The sequence below is a fragment of the Epargyreus clarus genome, unplaced genomic scaffold (genome assembly GCF_041222505.1).
Source record: "Epargyreus clarus isolate Ecla_fem2 unplaced genomic scaffold, WU_Ecla_fem_2.2 ptg000022l, whole genome shotgun sequence".
Lineage (NCBI taxonomy): Eukaryota > Metazoa > Arthropoda > Insecta > Lepidoptera > Hesperiidae > Epargyreus > Epargyreus clarus.
Genome location: NW_027332229.1, coordinates 2384902 through 2407472, shown reverse-complemented (window position 1 = coordinate 2407472; position 22571 = coordinate 2384902). Strand labels below are relative to the sequence as shown.

General features: G+C 37.2%; 5 protein-coding genes across 15 annotated transcripts in view; 1 reads left to right on the top strand and 4 right to left on the bottom strand.

The window, feature by feature from the left end:
• Window positions 1–821: 821 nt before the first annotated feature.
• Window positions 822–11098, top strand: LOC140751362 (salivary endonuclease). The gene is made up of 8 exons (XM_073085267.1): window positions 822–1158; window positions 4570–4757; window positions 6100–6245; window positions 7043–7185; window positions 8672–8790; window positions 9053–9187; window positions 10021–10170; window positions 10784–11098. The coding sequence occupies exons 1-8, from the start codon at window positions 1095–1097 to the stop codon at window positions 11015–11017; spliced, it is 1179 nt and encodes a 392-aa protein (XP_072941368.1). The 5' UTR covers window positions 822–1094; the 3' UTR covers window positions 11018–11098.
• An 816-nt stretch (window positions 11099–11914) lies between these two features.
• LOC140751320 (ribosome assembly protein METTL17, mitochondrial) lies at window positions 11915–13644 on the bottom strand. The gene has a single exon (XM_073085230.1). It carries the CDS (start codon window positions 13338–13340, stop codon window positions 12027–12029), a length of 1314 nt encoding a protein of 437 aa, XP_072941331.1. The 5' UTR covers window positions 13341–13644; the 3' UTR covers window positions 11915–12026.
• A 165-nt stretch (window positions 13645–13809) lies between these two features.
• Window positions 13810–15338, bottom strand: LOC140751319 (uncharacterized). The gene is made up of 2 exons (XM_073085229.1): window positions 15067–15338; window positions 13810–13993 (listed from the first exon to the last, which is right to left on the bottom strand). The coding sequence occupies exons 1-2, from the start codon at window positions 15166–15168 to the stop codon at window positions 13883–13885; spliced, it is 213 nt and encodes a 70-aa protein (XP_072941330.1). The 5' UTR covers window positions 15169–15338; the 3' UTR covers window positions 13810–13882.
• Window positions 15339–15742: 404 nt separating this feature from the next.
• Window positions 15743–17539, bottom strand: Tapdelta (Translocon-associated protein delta). Its single transcript, XM_073085255.1, has 3 exons — window positions 17176–17539; window positions 16698–16854; window positions 15743–15890 (listed from the first exon to the last, which is right to left on the bottom strand). Exons 1-3 carry the CDS (start codon window positions 17425–17427, stop codon window positions 15790–15792), a joined length of 510 nt encoding a protein of 169 aa, XP_072941356.1. The 5' UTR covers window positions 17428–17539; the 3' UTR covers window positions 15743–15789.
• Window positions 17540–19255: 1716 nt separating this feature from the next.
• The window catches only part of Chi (LIM domain-binding protein 2 Chi), a 69116-nt gene continuing 65800 nt past the window's right edge, over window positions 19256–22571 (bottom strand). For all 11 annotated transcript variants that reach the window (XM_073085192.1, XM_073085191.1, XM_073085198.1 and 8 more), the window contains 3 exons: window positions 21973–22096; window positions 20690–20808; window positions 19256–19445 (listed from right to left, as the gene is read on the bottom strand). In XM_073085192.1, coding sequence (XP_072941293.1) covers window positions 19284–19445; window positions 20690–20808; window positions 21973–22096 — 405 coding nt within the window. In that variant the 3' untranslated portion in view covers window positions 19256–19283. The remainder of the gene's footprint in view (window positions 19446–20689; window positions 20809–21972; window positions 22097–22571) is intronic.

Genomic DNA, 22571 nt, shown 5'->3' with positions numbered 1-22571 from the left:
TCTCCTCTCAGTATAAGAAGTATTAGGCCATAGTCCACCGTAGTCCGTGAAAAATCAGAGGTGCGTGCCTACGATTTGAACCTTGGCCCCTCGTTCGAGAAGCCGAGTTTCTAAACCATTATCACTGCTTTTTTTACATTTATTAAGATACAAATTACACTCACATGCTTCAAACGGACAAGTTAATGGGCATATTTTTAGGTATGCGTACCAGTACGCCCACAAACTTGACACCGCTGTATGTTGCTGTTATCTATAAGTCTCTGCTTTAGTCTGTATGACTAGTTTCAATAAAAATTATAATTGAACAAATAGATACTAAGGCGATACATGTTTTCGTAATTCGAGTACGAAGGCACTCAGACGAAGCAACTTTAGATTTGACAAGGCACTTGTGGCTCACCTTAAGTAAGATTTCTGTATTATTTGTGAATCATTATAAACCTAGGGAATTGACTGGGTGGGGCATAGGCGAAGCCGCGTGCGAGTATTTTTCACGTAGAAAACACAATTCGGTCATTGTCTCCGTGTATGGTATAGTTTTCTTAAATATCGATTCAGTGTGTACGATACATATTAAGTCATCTATAGTCATATACACGATAACTTGAGACCTTTGTTCGTACTGAATACTTCTTTGTTAAATTAAAAGTAGTACACTGTTAACAGTCTTTTAGTCTATTAAATCTGATAATATTTTTTCTTTCATATTTCACGAACATTATGACGTCATTACGCTCAAATCGCAAATTATCGCGCTCATGTAGTAATTACGTATTAAACGACAAGTTTGAACAATGCCTTAGCCGCGAGGAAATCCTCTGTGTTATTGAGTCAACCTCAGTCTCTTGACGTAGCACCACACCGTTACGTTTACCGCAACGGAATTTCACTATTACGTGTTTGATAAATAATGTATTCGACTGCAATGTGACCGATCATATTTTCGTCACAATATTTAGTGACTTGAAACTTTCTATGTGAGTTAGGCGCGTGGTTCGGCGTTTATAAATTTTGCGGCAAATTTACTTAGCATTTTAAAGTATTTTCTAGTTTTCTAGTATTCTAGTTTAAATGCGTTTAAATTTAATGCAATGAAGTGGTGTGTGATTTTTGTTTTGGCGGTTTTGTTCAAAGCTGTTGATAGAGTTGGCGGGAGTAAGTTTCGTATTTAATTATTTTTAATGACTTAAGTTATATAAATTATATTGCTATGAAATAATTTTAATATAAATAATATATATAATATTAAAGGCAAATGACGATATACCAAATGATTTGTAGAGCACTACTTGTACTTGTAGTATTAAACTTTTAAATACAAGGCCAAAGATTTAAAATTTAAAGAACTTTGATAGCGTGATTCAGGATACCTTCAGCGCCATCTTTTATCGCATCTTAGAAAAACGTAACAAAAGCAATATGTATGCTATTTAAGACGCCAATCCTCAAAAACAAGTTTTCAACTTATGTTCTTTAGTTCTAAATGTACCGCTGACCGCGAGAGCAACGAACTGCAAATCGACTGCATTTCTTTTCCTCATTAGCAACAAAAATATAACTGGATCAGATTGCATTCTGATTCATAGATCTTTTTTGATAAAATAATGATTACAATAGTTGAATGAAAGGTACAAGTAATATATTTTTAAGAATCCGGTCGTATTTTCTTTAATGAATAATTAATTGCGAGTAATGAATAATTCATCAACTAACAAGGTCATTACGGTAATTAAGAATAAGTGAACAATGAAATTCTAGGGTTTGTTTAATAAAAAAGTTATTTTGAGTTCTTTTATTATTTACGTATTAGTTATGTATTGCGTCGGGACGCAGCAGGCAGGATACAGAAAGACTGAAATGACTTATTATATCGAGGGGTGAAAGGCTATTTGCTTTAAGCGACATTTTGGCCGATATTGAGTTATATACATATTCGGAATCAGCAGATTTTTCTGCGTCGAATGAGCCCGGTTTTATTCAAATCGAAGCATTTTTTTGGCGCTTAAAAGGGCCCTATTTTAGAGAAGTTTAGCAATATAGTAGTGTTTAACCGACGTTAAATACGTATTTTTTTTTAAATAGAGCACATGAACTGAACAATAATCTAAAGATCCGAGACATAAACCAATTTTCCATTCGCAAATAAATAACTCAATAACGCTTAAAGCATTTTTCATATTCCTATTTTTTATTGAGATGTAACATAAAGCGTTTTGACTTCCACCGTTTACACGGTGTGATGTCGCTTATATTATTTTTCCTTTACCTAAATATGACATGGAATGTCGGTTAAGTTCTTTCGGCTGCATCTATTTTTTACTCAGTGTGGTATTTTAACCAAATAGTCATTTTGATTCAGATATTTTGCAATGTCGTTTGAACAGTGTTATCCTATTTTTTTTAAAGCGCAGGGTTTAACAAAAACTGTTTATTGTCGTGATTCATTTGAACAAAATGTTTCAATCAAAAACATAACTATTATTATACAAAATTGGTCACTATTATTATACAAAAAATAATTCAATTACTGATGTTCTGTTGTTTATATTTCTTAGATTATTCATAATAAGCTCCTAATATTTTCAGTGATTACTACAGATCTAGTTTGCACTTTCAACAGCCACTGATCATATTATCAGTAAAACATGTGACATCATACATTACTTTTTCACTATTACATGTCATATAAGTATTTTAGCCTGCACGTCATTTTAATCTCAATTGACTGTTGTGATAAATAGCTGCCTCCTATTTATGTTGGACTTCATGACATAATGCGTTTTGGCTTGCTCTATAAATGTATTACAAAGTCGCTTAAATGGTTTCACCAGTCACTGATTGTGGTCTAAGAAGTCACTTAAGTCATTTTTCCTTACTCTGAAAAATAGGTATTTCAGGACAATTTGCATTAAGCGACAATTACCTTTATTATTTAAAGGCCAATTCATTACGTACTAGCATCAATAACTTGATAATTTTAAATGAATTTCAATGTAGTTTATTTCATTCAAATAGCTTAAGTAGTTTTTTTGTTGTGATTTTTTTTCGAAAATTTTCAACTTTAAATGGCTCTCCTGTAAAGTTGCCAAAATGTCGCTTAAAGCAAATAGCCTTTCACCCGTCGATATAATATTTAATTTAAACCGAATATTACATGGTTTAATCAAATATAAACTAAATTATAACTACCTAACCTAAAATGGTGACTTGCTGGGGCGATATTAGCACCCAGAGTGAATTCCCACGTTCGGGACGGATGGGAACGGAGCGGTGGTGCGGAGTCAGCGTTCCCGCGGCACGGCGGCGGTGCAGGATCGGATGACTTCTTGACAATTTTGTATAAGGAGAATGCGTAACTATGGTGGTTAAGGCCAATATATAACATATTCATTTTAATACACAACCTATTAATGTAAGTGTATATTGTCATAATTAGTGATAAAAACAAAATACATACATATGTCTTGACAACAGCGCTACCCTTCATATTAAAAAGTATAAGTTATATAATTAAATCTGGAACCAAACACATGCCCAAAAAACTCACTCAAATAGTTTGAGCTGTTTCGGAGTTAAATATATGTGTACCGTACATGGCATGTGTTTATAAGTCGCCATTTTGAATTACTTACATGCATTATTTTATTAAAACAACTTTCTTGCAGTTTCAAGCACTTAACGGTACTTAGTTCGTCATATTTTGTATTCATGTAAGTTTTTATATGTTGTCTTTTATTTGGAGTAATTTAGAAGACATCGGAATCCACTTTAAATGATTTTCAAGGAAACACTTTAATTAATCCTATTTACTTTTTGTTACAGAAGAGTTGCTATACCTACTTAAATTAAAAAAATAGACTTAGATTATCGAAATAAATTTACTTAAGACAATGATCAATGATACAGGTAGGATTTCCTTTGTCTGAGTCCCTAAGAACCAATTTAGATCACTACATATAAATATAACTATCCTTACATCGTATTTTACACTAGTTTTCGCCCGCGTCTTCGCCCGCGGTTAAAAGAAAATAATATGACATACTAACATACATAAAACTGAAAATTCGTACCTTCATTGGAATGAAAGTGGCGCCATGTGGCGAAAATTGGTCGTACCAACTCTGAAACCTTCGTGGCCTCATGGACAACAACTTTGCTAAAGATCATCACTTGATCATAATGTAATCCTTACTAAATATCAATTATAATAATCGACTTTTTGTTCCAAAAAATCGATTCTCCGATTAATCGATCTTAGATCGCCATCCCTAGTTCCCGTGAGATTTTTCGGGATAAAAACTTTCCTATGTCCTTTCTCGGGTTTTAGACTATCTTTGTACAAAATTTCATTAAAATCGGTTCAGTGGTTTAGGCGTGAAGAAGAGATAAACAGACAGACAGACAGACAGAGTTACTTTCTGAGTTATAATATTAGTAAGGATAAGGATAGTAAGGATGAGGATAATTCAAACCAGAACACCGCACACACTGCTGCTATGAGGCAGAAAGAGGTGCAGCAGTGGATGCATTCGCAGCTGAAAACTTAACTCCTTTAAATTTGTACAGGTTGCAATCTATCACTGAAACAAGACTTCGGGAACCCAGCACCAGTGTATTTGCGAAATGGGGATTTTGTGGAGCCAAACGCAGATGGCGCCATCTTGTTGCGACGTGCGGAAACTTTACAAATCGCGTGTCCTGGGGATAGAAAGTTTATTGTTCTTAACAACGATACAACAAAATTGGATGTTATTGTAAGTATTTATTAAATTATTTTAGAATCCGACACACTTGAAGGTGAAGGTGAGGGAATTGAAGGTGGTAGAACCCTTTGTGGTTCGACTCCGGTGGCACCACCGCCACACCTATTTCTGCCTAATAACAGCAGTGTTAGGCGCTGAGTTTTGAAGGGTGTGGTAAGGGAGATGTACTTTTCCGAGGCGTTCCAGCTTAGTTCCCAGGGGTAGCGGTACATCTGTGGCCGACCTCAGGAAGGAATATCTAATTCTGTCTGGGGTTGATTACATATGTCCATGGGTGGCAGTAGCCACTTACCTTCAGGTGGACTGCATGCTCGTCTGCTACACCTATATTATAAAAAAAATATTTAAAAAGTTCGCTACTCATCCGAGTTTATGACGTAGAATATGGCGTAGTCTAAGCTAGATTGTGCATGTTACACTACTACCTATTTTATGGATTAGTCACTAACCACTCTAGGGTCAGAAGACCTGCCTATGTCTTTAAAGGTGCATAGCCTGTGCTGAAGATTAAGATAAGATGCCCTAAAAAGTGAAATCACCTTACCATGAACTCAACAAGTATAAAGCATTGTTTTTTTTATAATATAAGAGTAGCAGACGAGCATGCAGTCCACCTGATGGTAAGTGGCTACTGCTGCCCATGGACATCTGTAATCAACCCCAGATAGGATTAGATATTCCTACCTGAGGTCGGCCACAGATGCGTCGCTACCCCTGAGGACTAAGCTGGAACGTCTCGGAAAAATCTGTCTCCCTTACCACACCCTTCAAACCGGAACACAGCAGCGCCTAACACTGCTGTTATTAGGTAGAAATAGGTGTGGCGGTGGTGCCGCCGGAATCGAACCACAAAGGGTTCTACCACCTTAACGACTTACGATAGAATTTACTTCGCAAAATGGAAGTGAAGACACTGCAACTGCATTTGAACATCATTCTAATGCCTGTAACTTAGAAATACAAATATTCTAATGTGACGATTAAGACCTGACGGACGGACCTGACTAAATATCTGTACGCATAAAGCAGTAGACTGGAAAAACACAGTTTTAAGCTCTTTTTTGAGGGGTTAGATAATCATGTGCGTTATACGCGCTCCACATTCTTGCGAGAACTTCTCGCCGAGAATCTCGCGAGAATGTGGAGCGAGCTTTACAAAAATCGGAGAACACAACGAAAACGCGAGAAGAACACGAGAAACCTGTCCACATACTCGTTTCTCGTGCTTTTCTCGCGTTCTCGCGAGATTTGCGGGCTTTAAAAATGGCAACTATTTAGGAAATACAGGCCATCACTTCAATTTTATTAAGATACAGTTTTATAATTTCATCAGGACGTGAAATGCGTGTCCGACTCGACCTTCCGAGCTGCAAAGCTTGGCTGGGTCGGTCATCTAAAGGAGATCCGTTGCAACGCGCCGCCTTGGTTCACTGTGGAGAAGACCAGCGCCGTTTGTTACGGAGGCAACAATATCTATAGGTATTATTAATTAAAATATATACAGGGTGAATTTATCGAACGGACCTTCAGGGCCAAATCCCAAACTATAAGGATTAGCGAAAAATGATGAAAGGAGTTACGAGGCCGATTTTGATAAAAACTAAAACTGCATCATTATTTTTTTAAAATATATTTTTCTCTAGCCGGGAATCGAACGAGTTCATTTTAAAAAAAATACACCCTATATATTAGACCACTATCTGATAGTGTCACTTATAAGGATCAAATTCTGGGAAGTAATGTTATGTGACAAATTAAAGGAAAAGGAAAATTTTGAAGAAAATACATATTTTTTAATATTAACTTGGCAGTTAAGTGCCCGCCATTTATTAATTTAAACATTTCGCGTATGAACATTCGTTTTGTCCTGATTGAAAAATTCACGTATACTAAAAAAATAATGTATGAAAGAATAATAAGAGTAATAAATGAAAGACTAAATTAATAAGTTATTAGTATGTTAATATACTTTTGGTAAGAAACTTAAGGCTTAGAGCTCACGAAGCTTTTGCTTTCGAGTAACGCACAGACGTAGAATAAGATGTAGGTAATATACCGTGGTAATATCGCAGATGAATGAATAGTTACAACGTAAGTAATATAGGTGTAATTTATAAAACAAGACAGCTATTCAGCGTTCGCGCACGAAAGCGTATAAAAAAAACGCTCCATGATTGTTCACCCGTATATGTCTGAAAAATAATCTAATTCTACGTGTGAAATTGTGTAGAAAAATGTATAGGTACAAAAAATCAGTTTAAGTACCGTTCTTTCAGGGTCGGGTACAAGATCCTCAACAAGTTCCACTTGTTGTACGAGGCTTGCTTCGACCGCGGGACCCTCACCACTGTTTACGTGAAGCACCGACTCTCCCCCACCAGCTACTTCGGCCAGGTTACACATAGGCCTCAGTTTATTGGTAAGAGTTTTTATACCAAATTGATACATTGAAAAAAAGACTTCAACATTAGGTGGTAGACTCTATTACCACAACACAAGGTTGTTTGTTTACGGGAAGCGGCACACCTCTAAAACTACAACAGCAATTTAAAGAACTGTGGTTTGGTTTAAAGGATTGGTAAAAAAAAGAAAAGAGGTGGTAGAGTCAGTATGGTGTGATCGGAGAGGTATCACCGCTGTACCCATTTCTAGCTGAAGCAGATCTTAAGTTAAGATTAAAACTACTTCGCAACAATCCGCTACAAATATGTATGATGGTATATATTTTAAACCATGCAGTATGTACCACCCTCCCTCCCTCAAAGGATGCATGCAGATGCAAAAATTAAAAATATACACCACCATACATACCACCACCAACACGTGTTTCGCTCCAAAACGGAGCATCATCAGGTGATCATCTGATGATGCTCCGTTTTGGAGCATCATCAGGTTACTGTACGACGGTTAATCGCTTAGTAGCGATTAACCGTCGTAGAGTCAACTTACCCTGATGATGCTCCGTTTTGGAGCGAAACACGTGTTGGTGGTGGTATGTATAGTGATTGGTGGTGTATATTTTTATTTTTTGCATCTGCATGCATCCTTTGAGGGAGGGAGGGTGGTACATACTGCATGGTTTAAAATATATACCATCATACATATTTGTAGCGGATTGTTGCGAAGTAGTTTACATCTTAACTTAATAGCATGGATTTCCGCAAAGTAACGCCTGATACAATTAACTATTGAAGCAGATCTATGTTTCTGTGGAAGGATATGGATGCCATGTATGTATAAGGCGACCATATTACTTCTCTCTACCTTGGGTCCAGTCCACATGATACTAATGGCCACTGCCACCCATGGACACTTCTAATCAACCTCAGACAACATAAGATTTCTGAGCAAGGGCACAAATGCGGTACTAACCCTGAGGACTATATCGAAACGCGTCGGATACGTACCTATGTCGTCCTTACCACACTCTTCCAATCATCATCATCATCATCATCAACCCATTACTGTCCCACTGCTGGGCACGGGTCTCCTCTCAGAATGAGAAGGATTAGGCCATAGTCCACCGCGCTGGACAAGTGCGTATTGGTAGACTTCACATACCTTTGAGATTATTTTTTTTATACATCTCTCAGGTATGCAGGTTTCCTCACGATGTTTTCCTTCACCGTTTAGCAAGTGATAATTAATTTCTAATACGCACATAACTTTGAAAAATCAGAGGTGCGTGCCTGGGATTCGAACCTCGGACCCCTCGATTGAGAGGCCGAGTTTCTTAACCACTAGGCTATCACTGCTCTTCAAATCAGAATGCAGCAACATTTAACAATGCTGTTGTTGGTCAGAAATAGATTTGTCGAAGCCTCCGGAATTAAACCACAAAGAGTTCTACCACCTTCATGATACACGCACTTTTCTCTATCTTTTATCATCTTGCCCTTTTACAGAAGGTGACTTATTCCCGCAAGTGCGTATGTCTCAGCTGTATAAAGCGGAGCAACAGAGGAGCCGCTTGGACACTCTCTTAGGCCGAGGAATGGGGGAGAAGTACGTGACGAAGAACTCGGTAAGTCAGCCTTTTACTGTCCTTTTCAGGGGTAAGTATTATAACTGCATATTAAATAATAAGACTGACAATTCCATTTCGTTTACATGAAAAATCAATTTTGTTGAAAGCTTCTGTTGTTTTAAAATTCATTTTATTTTGGTTACGAAGCTAAATGTTTTTGTTACAAAGTGAATTTTTTGCAATTTTAAATTGTGTTGACTTATTATCAATAAAATTAAACAGTAACAAACACTCATTAATTTATGTTTCTTTTTATTAGTTTCTGAACCGTGGCCATCTTGCCGCCAAAGCAGACTTTTCAATGGCGGCCATGCAGAGAGCCACCTTCCACTACATCAACGCAGTTCCACAGTGGAACAGGGGCAACGCTGGGGATTGGGCTGCGTTAGAAGAAGTAAGTTCCTCGTTAAGCAAATAGATAGAGTATTCTTTATTGCACACTTCAAGAGAGCCCAACAATAATAAACTCGTGAGGAGATCTTGGCGTTTTTTTATATATACGATATAAGAGTAGCAGACGAGCATGCAGTCCACCTGATGATAAGTGGCTACTGCCATCCAAGGACATATGTAATCAACCCCAGATAGGATTAGATATACCTACCGGAGATCGGCCACAAATGCGCCGCTACCCCTGAGGACTAAGCTGGAACGCCTCGGAGAAGTCTGTCTCCCTTACTACACCCTTCAAACCGGAACACAGCAGCGCCTAACACTGCTGTCATTAGGTAGAAATAGGTGTGGCGGTGGTACCGCCGGAGTCGAACCATAAAGGGTTCTACTACCTTCAGTGTGTTTTATAACTTGTGAAACGTGAGGGTTTTAGCCGCCCTGGGTTTAGGATGAATTTGCTGTCATTATTCTAGTCACATTTTGACATTATGCTCTAGGCACAGAATGGTACTATTTTTGATGCTGAGTGAATTTTATTGCCTGGGACGCAAGAGGAGTTTTCCGTTTATGAACATAGGATGAATTTGCTACCTGGAACGAGTCGCTGAATTTTGTTGCCTGGGGCGTAACACAAACTTACCCCAAGAAATGCAGGACTAGTTTTATAGTCCGCGACGCCAGATAAATCTGCGTCTCCAGGAACATAAAAAATCTCAATAACCTATCGATTTTGAAATCAATCTTGACTTCAAAGTTTAACGGTCTTAATTAAATGTGAAAATAAATTTATATTCCATTACTAGAATGACTTACATGATTCGCCTTTTTCCCCAGGCACTTCGTCGCAGACTGAAGACCTACAACTCATCTGTGGATGTCTACACCGGTACCCACGGCGTGATGTCGTTAGCAGACCAGAAGCTGTTCCTGCACACGGATGAGAACAACAACGGAGTTGTTCCCGTGCCACTCTACTTTTATAAAGTACGAAGTTCTATATAAACACAAACATTTTCAGAGGCTATTTGGTCTGGATCCGCCCCTTCCCCTAATGCTATGCCCAAGGTTCTGTGGGAACCCCAGGTTTCTTCAAAATTAAAACTCACTGAGGTATAAATCTTCGCAGTTTAATTGTAATGGCATCACTACTGCCTCTATTTTAGTCTTTTAACAGCATTCTAATTTAAAAGGTGTGGTAAGGGACAGACACTGATACGTTGCGTTGCAACTTAGTCATTAAAGTTCATCTTTATTATCACGGGAAACCTTCAAAAGGTAGAGTCCACGCAAAACTGCTAGTCCGCTCACAATATAGGAACGAGTCGCATCGCAACAGCAAATTGTAGATATTAGCGGGTCGAAGACAGCGCAGGACCCCGGTACCCTCCGCTGCCCGCTCTCGTCCGCGGGGACATAGCTGCGTTAGTGTGCTCTTACGTTACGGAGTATATGCTAACTAAACCTGCGCGCAACAACTTCAGAGCGGACTAAAACTTTGGCGCGGACTAGATCCGATGCGGTAGGGGCGAAACGGGGTTATATGGGATTTTTATATTATGTAAGATTCTAAATCAATATTTATCTTAATCTTCTCCAGGTAATATACGACCCACAGAAGAAACTAGCAGCTGCGTTCATATCAATCAACTCGCCTTACTACAATGCCAGTACAAATGATGCTCTATCCTATTGCGACGACATCTGCCCGCGCTTCTCATGGCTGCGGTGGAGAGCTAATGATGCTACACACAGCTTCTGCTGCGCATATAGTGATCATTCTGCTGTTGTTAGGGCTCTGCCCCCGTTGGATGTTAAAGGACTGTTTTATTGATCTCTGTAGAAGATGTTTAAATCTTTTATAAAATTAGGTAGTGTAATCAAAAGCGCAAATAATAACATAGATAGATAGACAGGAAGACCAAATGTTTTGAAATAGATGGAACAACTGACAGAATGATTATTCTATGAAAATTAGAGTTATCTTAAACAGTGACGTAGGTTGAAAAAAATGTGAGCCGTCACGGGACGCCTGGCAGATGTGAAACATCGACATTATTTTGTAAAAGTAATATGCAGAAAAGAACATATTGTGATAGGAACTAAATATGTCATAATGATAAAATAAAATATTACGATTTTTATCCAGATAACGATGACTATTTATTGAATAAACATTTATTTTCATTAAATACAAAAATTTACGAATTTATTTCAAAATCACACAGTCGATTGCGCATGGCGACGCGTCGCCACACCGTACACACTACTGCATATAGACTGTATATATATACCATCGTATAGCGTGGCGACGCGTCGCCAGGGCATACGTCGCCACACCAGAAATCGGTTTTACGTGCGGCTATAGATGTTTCACATCAAAAAGGCCTCATGACATAAGTCCTATTTAAGATGTTGCCCCCTAAACATGTCAGTCCCGTCCAATGCAAATTTAGTTTTAGAGTTTTCTGTATAGCAAATATACATTATATAATACGAAACAGCTTATTTTGCCGCCCCTCCACTCCCGGCACGTTTTGCCTCTGGCTATACCACTTATATTGATTCTGTTAAATTCATAAAATGCAATACAATTGATATTTCATCATGGTCCAACTGAAATCCAGAATCATGAAGTTTTAAAACCAAAGCTGCCCATGCAGTATTTTAAAATATTGTTAGTAAAATTTTATTAAATATTATTGATAAGTTTCAAATATATAAATAAGACTATATTTTAAGAATTATTATTTATTCTATTTACATATAATTACTTACATTAAATACAAAATGGTTACATTTATACAAGTTTTAATAAACCATAAATCTAAAATTAAAGGTTTTTATTTAACCGGCAACTCATCACCCCAATTGCTAGATCTAGCACAACGATAAGTAGTCTGATCATATTTCGATTTTGCGAAAATAACCTCTTTCAATTCCCCTTGAGCTGTGCACAATCTGCAAATTGTATGTTTTGACCTGATGATGGGAGCGCGAACGATTCTTGGCCACTGTGGATCTTCTGCTGGCCTGGTACCTTTCCGCAGAATTACATATGAAAACACATCAGCTGCGACATCTGACGTCGATGGATATGGTAGAGATTCGTACTTCATGAGGAAGTTACAAGGAGTCTGGTGCTCCAAGTACCGAGGACAGACATTATCATTTGGACACGGTGCGAACACATAACCTTTATTATCAGCTGTATTTAAAACAAACTCTCTAGCTTCATTAATCACTTGGAAACCAGCATTCGTACCTTGTTCAACAACTATTAGGAAATCTTCAGTCTTATTCCAAAGTTTTTGAATAGTTTCCAATCTACTCTTCATGCTGGGCATTTCAAATAATGAAAATGCTGATAGGACAATGTTGTATTTCAGATCTGATGACGCTGGGAGGAATTGCCGTTGGAAATAGGCTTTGAACGGTAACTCCACATTGTCGCGTCCTTGGCACAGGATGAGTCGCGCTAAGTCGTGCATATGCGATGAGGTGTCGACACAAAAATATTCGAACATATCTTTCTTCCAATAATGGTTGATTGCCCATGTACCAGTACCGACTCCGGAACCAAAATCGAAAAAACTCCGAGGCTTATAATCAGGTAGTCGGCGCATTATTTCGTCGAGTATACGTACCAGGACAGCATACTCTGGAGCAGCTCGCCGCATCAAATACTGCAAAGAAGTCGGTTTGTCGTAACTAATATTACCCCATCTGTACACATTCTTCTTCAATATATTAAACACACTCGTCTGTATTTTCCGTTCATAAGTTTCTATCTCATCCGGAGTCAATTCCTTATCGACTTTCGAGTAATACTTTTTCGATACAGACTGATAAATCTTTTTCGTTTTTTCATCTATATCTCCGTCTTCGGGAGGGAGATGACGCGAACGTAAGTAGTTGCCGAGGTCTATGCTCTCCTGGTACATTGATTTAGCAGAGTTATCTTCTAATATAACTTTTATAGCCTTCTGAATGTCTGGCGGTATGGTAGCGATCTTCACCTGCGTTCGACCGGGGTGCTTTCTCGGTTTTAACTCATTTTTATCAAAGCTCTCTCGCAAACTAGCATCGATTTCAACTCTGGTGGAATAATTTGCGTAAATTGAAGCTAACTGGGACACTTTTAGTCTTCGCAACATTATTGAGTTTGTTTGTTATTGAGAACATAACCTCAAAATTAAATTGACAAATGTTGCTTGACACTGACATGGGCTATAACAACATTTACTTTTCAGTAATTTTAAAGATCAAAACATTACATCCATAAAGCCAAAATAAATAAAATCAAATACAAATAGCACTGCATTTGACATTTCAGAATATTAAAAAAGATTTTATTTATTTTAGTATAGTACGCGTAAAACTGCTAGTCCGTTCTGAATATAGAAATGAATCGCGTCGCCATAGCAAATTGTATGACTACACCTGCTCGCAACAACTTCAAAGCGGTCAGCGGACTAGCAGTTTGGCGCAAACTATGAATAGCTCAGAGCATTTATTATACAGACAATAAGATACAACTTTTATACTGGATTCAAACTAATATTTTTTAAATTATAAATTTATTGTTATGAAGTTAATCATCATGATTTGAATAAAAATCTTCAACCCACTTTTTTAAATAAATTTAATTAATAAAATAACAACTACTTAAATATAATAATTTGTAATAAAAAGGAAATCAATTCTTTATTCTTGTATTATCCTGCTTCTTATGATTCTCAATACAAACTCTGAAATCATTCACTTCATTTTGGCATTTCCTCCAATCTTTCGTAGTAGCAATACATTCCTGTAAATAACAAATTAACTGCATAATATAGTTGTTGGATTATCTCTTTATAGAAAACTAGTTTTACCTACGCGTTTAACAGAAAATAATATAAAATACTAACTTACATAAAACTGAAAATTCGTACCTTCAAAGCTAAAGCTTCGTTTTTGCTAAAGATCATCACTTGATCAAATGCATAGTTTACGATTCAATCCTTACTAATATCGATTAAAATAATCGATGTTTTGGGTCCAAAAGATCGATTCTCCGATTAATCGATCTTAGAGCGTCATCCCTAGTTCCCGTGGGATTTCCGAGATAAAAACTATCCTATGTCCTTTCTCGGGTCTCAGACTATCTTTGTACTAAATTTCATTAAAATTGGTTCAGTAGTTTGGGTGTGAAGAAGAGACAACCAGACAGACAGACAGAGTTACTTTCGGATTTATAATATTAGTAAGGATAAGGATGTTTTGTTACATACTAATAAAGAAATACTTTTTACAATAAGATATGGGAGAAGAAATTCTTGTGTTTGGGAGAAGAGGTAGATTCTAAGAGGCTAACATATGAGACATATGACATATGAGAATTGCCTCTTAGTATCAAGATAGTTATCTTAGTCTTCCGGAGAGGCAAGTCATCTGTTTCAGATAGAAACCCTGGTCTATATAGAGTTTATTACTGATTTCTTGGCTTAGCAGTGACTACTAACAGTAATATCAATCTTACATAAATATAAATAAGAATGATGTAGATACACTGCTAATCCAAAAATAAAAAAAATACCAAAAAATAAATGTTAAGACTGCTCTACTGGGCCTACTCATCTTGGTAATAAGAGAATCCATCCTTTACATTGGTCAAGTGTGGAGTGGTAGATAGGCTTCAAACACATTTGAAAACTTTAATATATAATCATGAACATGTATATTGCCTGACAATATTTCCTTTCTCTTTTCATTCAAATTATTTTTAGAAGTTTGAAACTCACCGTCGTTCTAGTAATAAATCAAGCATTTCAGATTGAAACATCACAATTACACAAATGTACCACCATTTTCTGTTAGCCTGGTCATCGGCACACTAACCTGAACTTTATAATGAAGTTCCAAGCAGCCAGACTTCTTAAGCATGGACTCCACGGGGTCATCATCAGGATCTTCAGGCCTCTCTCGTAACGCGATCGTCATTTTGTTATTTTTATGTTAAATCGGATAACACGCAGAAAAAATGTGATATGTACTTTCAGCTTTCAAGTAGACTTCACTTACTGTTTGTAATCAGTACCTTTTGATATTGAAGAAAAAACAAGCTATTTGTGCAAGGACTCCAAGGTTCTGATGTTATCAGCATAACCTTATCGTCAGTTATCGTGTCATTGTCAAATGTCTTTGTCGAGCAAGCTGTCAAAAATTGACAACTAATCTGCTGATATACGTTTTTAAAAATAAAATGATTGTGGTAGTTAAACAGCCAAGAATAGTTCTATCATAAATAAAGGAGTTTTTTTTAAAACTTAAATAATACTAAGTAGTGAAGTTACACATTTAATCACTGTATCTCTGAACATGGAATTCAAAGTTCTCATGTATTATAAAAATTTGTACATACTTATTAATTATTATCAACACATATATTATTAATTATTATAAAATTATTGTGGTAATAATATTATGGAAATTGATAAGTATTTATCTTCTTAGAATATATTTCAGACACTTTATTCAAACAGCAAAGGTGATTATGCAACGAAATAAAACAAGGTTCTATAAATAAAAAACATTTATTAAGAATTTAAAATAAATAACTATCTAGGCTAGGATCTTGCTCTTGTTGCGCAGGGCGGTGTAGGCGATGAGGAGGGAGAGGACGGTGGCCAGGACCTCGGAATTCACCCAGGGGCCGGAGTAACCTGTAGGATAAAAAAAATTAATATGCTAAAAAATCAGATCCAAATTTGTGAATTTTAATCAACAGTACAACTTTTTTAACTGAGCTCTGAGGCTAATAGACGAGTATAGAGTAGTTTGAAAGGCAAGTCTTATTATACAACGTTTAGTAACATTCCCAGGTTAGTGATTTTAACTTAAAATGTTTCCAAAAAACGAAATAAACTTACATAATTGGTTTAATCATACATGATAGTCATTGAACAAAGACGGATTTGAGAAAAATGCGAAATTCACTTTTTATCATATTTGGATAACATATTGTCTAAATATTGAAATGAAATGAAATAACTAATAAATGAAATAACTTGACATGGCTGCCCTGTAAAGTTTGGTATTTGTTAAATCCGACTTTGTTCTACGACTATGACGATATCAGTTCAACATTAAGGCGAGTTTGGTTTATTAATTTTTAACAGATCTTCCAAAGAAGAGAGGTTATTCATATTTCAACTTCAAACCAATGTCTTGTAACGTTTATGCAATGCCGTTACATTATGTTACTCATTACGTTTTTCCTCTAAAGTGTCATATCAAGTTGGGATGCCATGCAGCTCAAATGGCTTCACGAATAATAACAAATAGTGTAGTTAGATTCGTCTAAATTTTGATACTACCATGGACTATATTCATAGGCAAGTTTTTTTTTATAATATATCTTCTACTGATATAGAATTTTTAGACATATTTATAATATGTATAACTACCCATATCCACTTACTTGACGAGTTTACTTAGAGATTATACATTTTTGGACAAAATCTACTCACTTCCTGGGTGGTTGAGCTGAATAGCAAGCAGCGGTGCGACAGCAGCTTCGGGGTTAGAGCGGCGCGCGCGGCGGAGCGACGCCCAGCCTTCCTCATCTAGGATGTGGACCTCGTGGACACCAGAGCGGGCCTTCGCTGGCTCTTCTGTCCAGGATACCTAAAAAAAAGCAAGATCATGTTAATTTATTGTTTGTTATTGTAGTAGACCCAATTACATTGATTATTTTTTAAATTATCACTAGTTGCAGTGATAGTAAAGTTTTTCAAATGTTGTTCATATTTCACACTCATCAATTTGAAACTGGCCTAGATTAGAATGTATTGCAAGTAAATAAGAATAAAAAACGAACTAATTATTTATTTAAGGCTTAATATGGTTAAAAAACATATTGTTCCTTACTAAGGCTGTTACTTAATCAATCATAAGACATTCTGAACTAGAATATTATAAGAAAATGCAAATAGAGAGGTTACTTACTTGGTATTTGTTTTCACCTATTCTCGCAGCAGTTAACGACTTTCCTTCTACCTCAGCGTACAGAGCGTAGTTTTCAGGCATTGGGTTATCACATTTCAGCGTAAATTCTGTTATGTAGGCGATGTGAGTGACTACTGTCGCGTCTAAACTTGTGAAGGAAACAGCCTCCACTTGCGGATTCTGACAACTTTCGGCAAACGCGCCATTTATTAAACCGATAGCGAAGATAACAACTAAATAATTTGCGACCATTTTGGAGTATTTTAGTTTAGTTTTGTCTTAATATCTACTGTTTTTGTGACACCGTCGCTATCCACGTATCGTAGTTCGAAATGAAAATGAAATCGAGGCGCGTTCAAATACTTAACCCAAGAAACGTCAAGTGAAAGTTTGACACGTCAAATGTAAAGTATGTTTCATGATATTTATATTTATATAAAAAAGGCTTTAACATTAATCTGCACTGTAAAATATATAATTTAAGTGGTGTTTATTATCTAAGTAACCTTCAGTTAGCTTTAAACGTAATTATTGATTCCAAAATTATGTAAGCAATTGTAAGAGATTTAGTTTTTGAACAAATCATAAAACATCACCGATGACGTGTGTTGAAAAGTGCCAAATAGTCGTAATGGATGCGTTCAGAAATAAATTAAATCTCAGAAAAATGACGGCTATTTTTAAATTATACTTTCGAAAGAAAGATGTTTTTAAATAGGAAGAATAGTAAATAATGAAATATCTATTATGCTCATTCACAATTTAAAAGAAATTGTGATATAAATGTACAAATCTTGGAATAAATAAATGGGTGAATACATAAGTTTTATTAAACTATAAATTCATATTCATCTTAATTAAATCTGGAGGCACGGCAGTGCCTCCGCCAAGTCGAGCCAAAAGAAGCGGCACGGCCGTACCATACTTAAGAACTTTCCGTATTCATTTAAATAAACAAGTTAAGATGGTAGAACTCTTTCTAGGTCAGGTCCACAGGTATCACTATCATCTTCATATATTTTTTACCTGACAACAGATTAAACGCTGTTGATCTGATTTAAAGGGTGTGCGTTAAGGGAGAGACTTATATAGCGCGGTCATATTTCCTCAACGGTGGCAACGCATTTGTGTCCGAACCCAAGATTCCAATCATGTTTGAAATTGATTTAGATGTCTATTAGCAACAGCGCCTATTTACAATGAGGATAACTACCTGCTCGTTTGCCTCAACTATTACAGAAATCAGCATGATTTTGGAATATGCCTCTAGTGATATTCCCAACAAAATACAGGTCTGTGGATATTACCGTATACGTGAAATACTCGAAGTATTTATCTAAGCGCAATACTTTTTCACTATTATTTTATTTATGTATATTCATGGATTATAAAAGATATCTTATGCAGCTAACCAATAAATGACTGGTGTTATTATTTCTCGCTTATTATATAGAACCAGCTGGAGACAAAATTTAAAAATGCTACTATTTCATTAATTTTTATGGACAAGTTTCATCAGGGTACCGACCAATCCGGAGTCGCTGCGCCACGCGTATCCCCAAAATGAATATTTAATGCTGGCTTTCATGATCTGTGATATTACGTACAGACGAAAATCATCATGAACTGAGGAACTTGAAGGTTCTCTTCTTTTCGTCGTCGAACTCATCGCCCATAAGAACGGTTTGTGTATCACCAGCAGGAATACACGGCGCAGAATTTTCGAGCAGATAGCTGATCAGTGAGCGCTTCTATGCGGATACGTTGCATGGAAATATAATATAATGGAATGGAAATATAATATAATTTTGATTTTTTTCTTAGAAAGTTCGTGCTGTTACGGGTCTGCCATTTTTTTTGTACGACTGAGGAAGTACTAAGATCAAATAAATAAGAAGCAGAAAATAGCCTCGTATTCTGTTGAGAGCGTGCTCTGTACATGTATATTTTATAGTATTCGGCCGAGATCATACTCAGTCCACAGTGCTGGACCAAATAAAACTCATTATTGCGTGGTCAACTTCGATCGATGTACCAGGGCCGCAGAACAGGGCAGGGGGGGTGTAAATAAAAGTCAGTATCGCGTGAATCCTTAGCGTGTATTGCGGTCAGTGCGCGGGCGGCGTCTTGGCGGGCGAGGCGGGCGGCGGCGCGCTCCAGTCGGCCGGCTCGCCCTCGTACTGCGTGTTCTCCAGCCGCGTGATCAGCCGCTCGTCCTCGTCGCCGAACTCGCCGCCCATGAGTGACGGCTCCCCTACTACCATCACGTCCTGGAAGGAAAGATAATATGTGAGCAAACAACCACTTAAATAACTGTAAGGTGAAACCAGTATGGTGGGTTTGGTTCGACCGGGGAGGGTTACCATCAGAAAGCAGTTGCGTTTCAGTCGACAAAGTATGAAAGCTATCATAGATATTTAGGCTTTAGCCTGGTTGCCCACGCTACGCTATTTATCAAGGTTGATAGAAATGACAAGTATAATTGGAAATGATATGTACGATTGTAATGGCCGTTATGACGAGTATGTTGACGGTGATAATGTAAGTGAATATATTATGGTAGCAATTTAGGTATTGTGAAAAATAGTGGCCGAATGAAATTGCTTTTTTAGACTGATGAAAATTTACACAATTCCCTGGATTTTAGCGATACATACTCATGAAATTAATTACAAAAATATGACTTTATTAGATCAGACGCGTGTCGTCGGCGTACTGAAATTTTGACTTTGTAATAGTGTAATGGGCTTAGTATAATGGCAACATTGGTGTTATATGGTGGTAGAACCCTTTGAGTCGACTCTAGCGGCGCCACCACCACACCTATTTTTGTCTAATAACAGGAGTGTTAAGCACTGCTGTCTTCAGGTTTGAAAGGTGTGGCAAGTGTTTTTCTGTCTGTTTGTTCCGGCTAGTCTCTGAAATGGCTGGACCGATTTTGACGGGACTTTTATTGGCAGGTAGCTGATGTAATAAGGAGTAACTTAGACTACATACTTATATTTTAGAACTAGCTGTGCCCCTGTTTCTTTTTAACGCGGGTGAAACCGCGGGGCACAGCTAGTCTACACTAATATTATAAAGAGGAAAACTTTGTTTGTTTGGTTGTAATGAATAGGCTCAAAAACTACTGGACCGATTTTAAAAATTCTTTCACCATTCGAAAGCTACATTATCTACGAGTAACATAGGCTATATTTTATATGAAATATATTTGATAAATAGATTTTGAGGCGGTACAAAGTTTGCCGGGTCAGCTAGTAGTATATAAAAAAAAACGCTTGTAAAACGCTTTCTACACTCACAGCCCCACACTAGGATTCCCTGTATCGTGGGTGCTATGGACACACACAGAGACAAATACACAAACACCCAGACCCAGAAACAGAAACCTAAATTCATCATTTAGAAATCTGTCTGGCCGGGGATCGAACCCGAGACCCTCTGCGCGTCAGACCGGCATGGTAACTCCGCCACGCGGGTCGTCGACGATATAAAGCGGCGGGCGGTGTACCTGCGAGGCGAGGCTGAAGTTGGGTCCGGGCGAGCGCTTCTTGGCGGGCGCGGGCGGCGCGGCGTTGGCGCCCGCGCTGCCCTTGCGCTTGCGCCGCTTGCTCGCCGGCCGCTGCGACTCTGTTACACATAATACATATATTTAATTACACTTTTATTCAGAAGAAATAAACTCTCTTATTCAGAAGAAATAAACTACCATAGAGTTAAGACTTTTTGATGTGAAACATCTATAGCCGCACGTAAAACCGATTTCTGGCGTGTATATACAGTCTATATGCAGTAGTGTGTACGGTGTGGCAACGCGTCGCCATGCGCAATAACTATTACCGAAGTCACTGATTAAACGAATTAAGTAGTCACGATTTGAAATAAATTCGTAAATTTTTGTATTTAATGAAAATAAATGTTTATTAAATAAATAGTCATCGTTATCTGGAAAAAAATCGTAATATTTTATTTTATCATTATGACATATTTAGTTCCTATCACAATATGTTCCTTTCTGCATATTACTTTTACAAAATAATGTCGATGTTTCACATCTGCCAGGCGTCCCGTGACGGCTCACATTGTTTTTTATAATATTGAAGTAACAAACCAGCATGCAATCCACCTGGTCGGTAAGTGGCTACTGCCGTCAATGGATTTTTATAATCAATCTTACTCGTACCTCGTTAAGATTAGAATCCTACATGCCGTTCGCAATAGATGTATAAGGGCTATGTTAGAACGATTTGGCATAGTAACGCTTAATAATGAGGCAGAAATAGGTGTGGCGGTAATTCATTGAAAATATCTCATAGACCATGCACACTATATTAAATTACAGAAAAAATACTACATATAAAACATCCATAAATTAATTTAGAGAAAAATAAAGAAAATAAATTAACATTTCTTCATACACCTATAAATAATACAATACAATTGATACAGAAATTGATCACCATTCATTGACTATGTAATATAGTCTCATACTTCTTTTTCTCTTCTATGGTCTCATACTATATATACGGAATTTATAGTAAGATGCTTGACTGACGAACTGAATACCATAAACTAAAAAAATATCTGATGTACTGTAACCTACATTTTCATACTTAACCAGCGTCTTCTAATTTCCTCATTGTGAGATTCCTCTCATCTATCCCAATGGGCAAGAGAGTGGGACAGAAATGGCTAGCTATATCGACCATTCCGTATCTCACAACTTATTTCCTAATTTCATTAATATTTATGAAGGAAAATAATATTTAAAAACCACCAGGGCAACATACTGACCAGGGGGTGCGACCATTCGCTGCCACTTCTGGAACAGCGTGGTCTTGAGACAGTCCCGCGGCGACAGCGCGTACGCCTTGTGCCGCGACATTAATTCCTGCATTGGTTCCAAGATTACGCACAACTGGAAACAGTGAAAAATTTATGATTAGAAGTTTATTTCATAGTAATTTTCGGAATATCACATAAAATATTGCCTTAATTTGTAATTATTATAATTTGTGTCAAGAATACAATATGTGCAGCATAAAATAAAATTATTTTCCATATCTCAAGTAATTCTTAATCCAAAAAACCTGCAATCTATGGACTACTTATGCGCTGTTCTGTTATGAAGAGAATGTTAAGGCCTCGGTACCGGCCAGGTACTCTCTCTAAAATCATATTCTACATGTATATGGATTGTCTATCTCCCTCACCCTTATGTAGTTAAGCATGATAACGCCCTGTCGGGTGATTAACCAGGGCAGGTACATGCACTATACATATGTCTATCTCCCTCACCCTCAAGTAGTTGGGCGTGGAATTGGTGACGATAATTTAGCGTGGAGTTTTGTCAGGAGATCTATAATACCAGAACATCATAACTAACCTGGAGA

Excerpts from the sequence above, each read along its gene's own strand:
- LOC140751320 (XM_073085230.1), bottom strand. The coding sequence starts at position 13,340 with ATGTTGCGAAGACTAAAAGTGTCCCAGTTAGCTTCAATTTACGCAAAT.
- LOC140751319 (XM_073085229.1), bottom strand. The coding sequence starts at position 15,168 with ATGACGATCGCGTTACGAGAGAGGCCTGAAGATCCTGATGATGACCCC. Across the intron at positions 13,994-15,066 it reads AACTTCATTATAAAGTTCAG|GAATGTATTGCTACTACGAA; the intron begins GTTAGTGTGCCG and ends TGTTATTTACAG.
- LOC140751362 (XM_073085267.1), top strand. The coding sequence starts at position 1,095 with ATGAAGTGGTGTGTGATTTTTGTTTTGGCGGTTTTGTTCAAAGCTGTT. Across the intron at positions 6,246-7,042 it reads GGAGGCAACAATATCTATAG|GGTCGGGTACAAGATCCTCA; the intron begins GTATTATTAATT and ends CCGTTCTTTCAG. Across the intron at positions 8,791-9,052 it reads AGTACGTGACGAAGAACTCG|TTTCTGAACCGTGGCCATCT; the intron begins GTAAGTCAGCCT and ends TCTTTTTATTAG.
- Tapdelta (XM_073085255.1), bottom strand. The coding sequence starts at position 17,427 with ATGGTCGCAAATTATTTAGTTGTTATCTTCGCTATCGGTTTAATAAAT. Across the intron at positions 16,855-17,175 it reads TAGGTGAAAACAAATACCAA|GTATCCTGGACAGAAGAGCC; the intron begins GTAAGTAACCTC and ends GCTTTTTTTTAG. Across the intron at positions 15,891-16,697 it reads TCAGCTCAACCACCCAGGAA|GTTACTCCGGCCCCTGGGTG; the intron begins GTGAGTAGATTT and ends TTTATCCTACAG.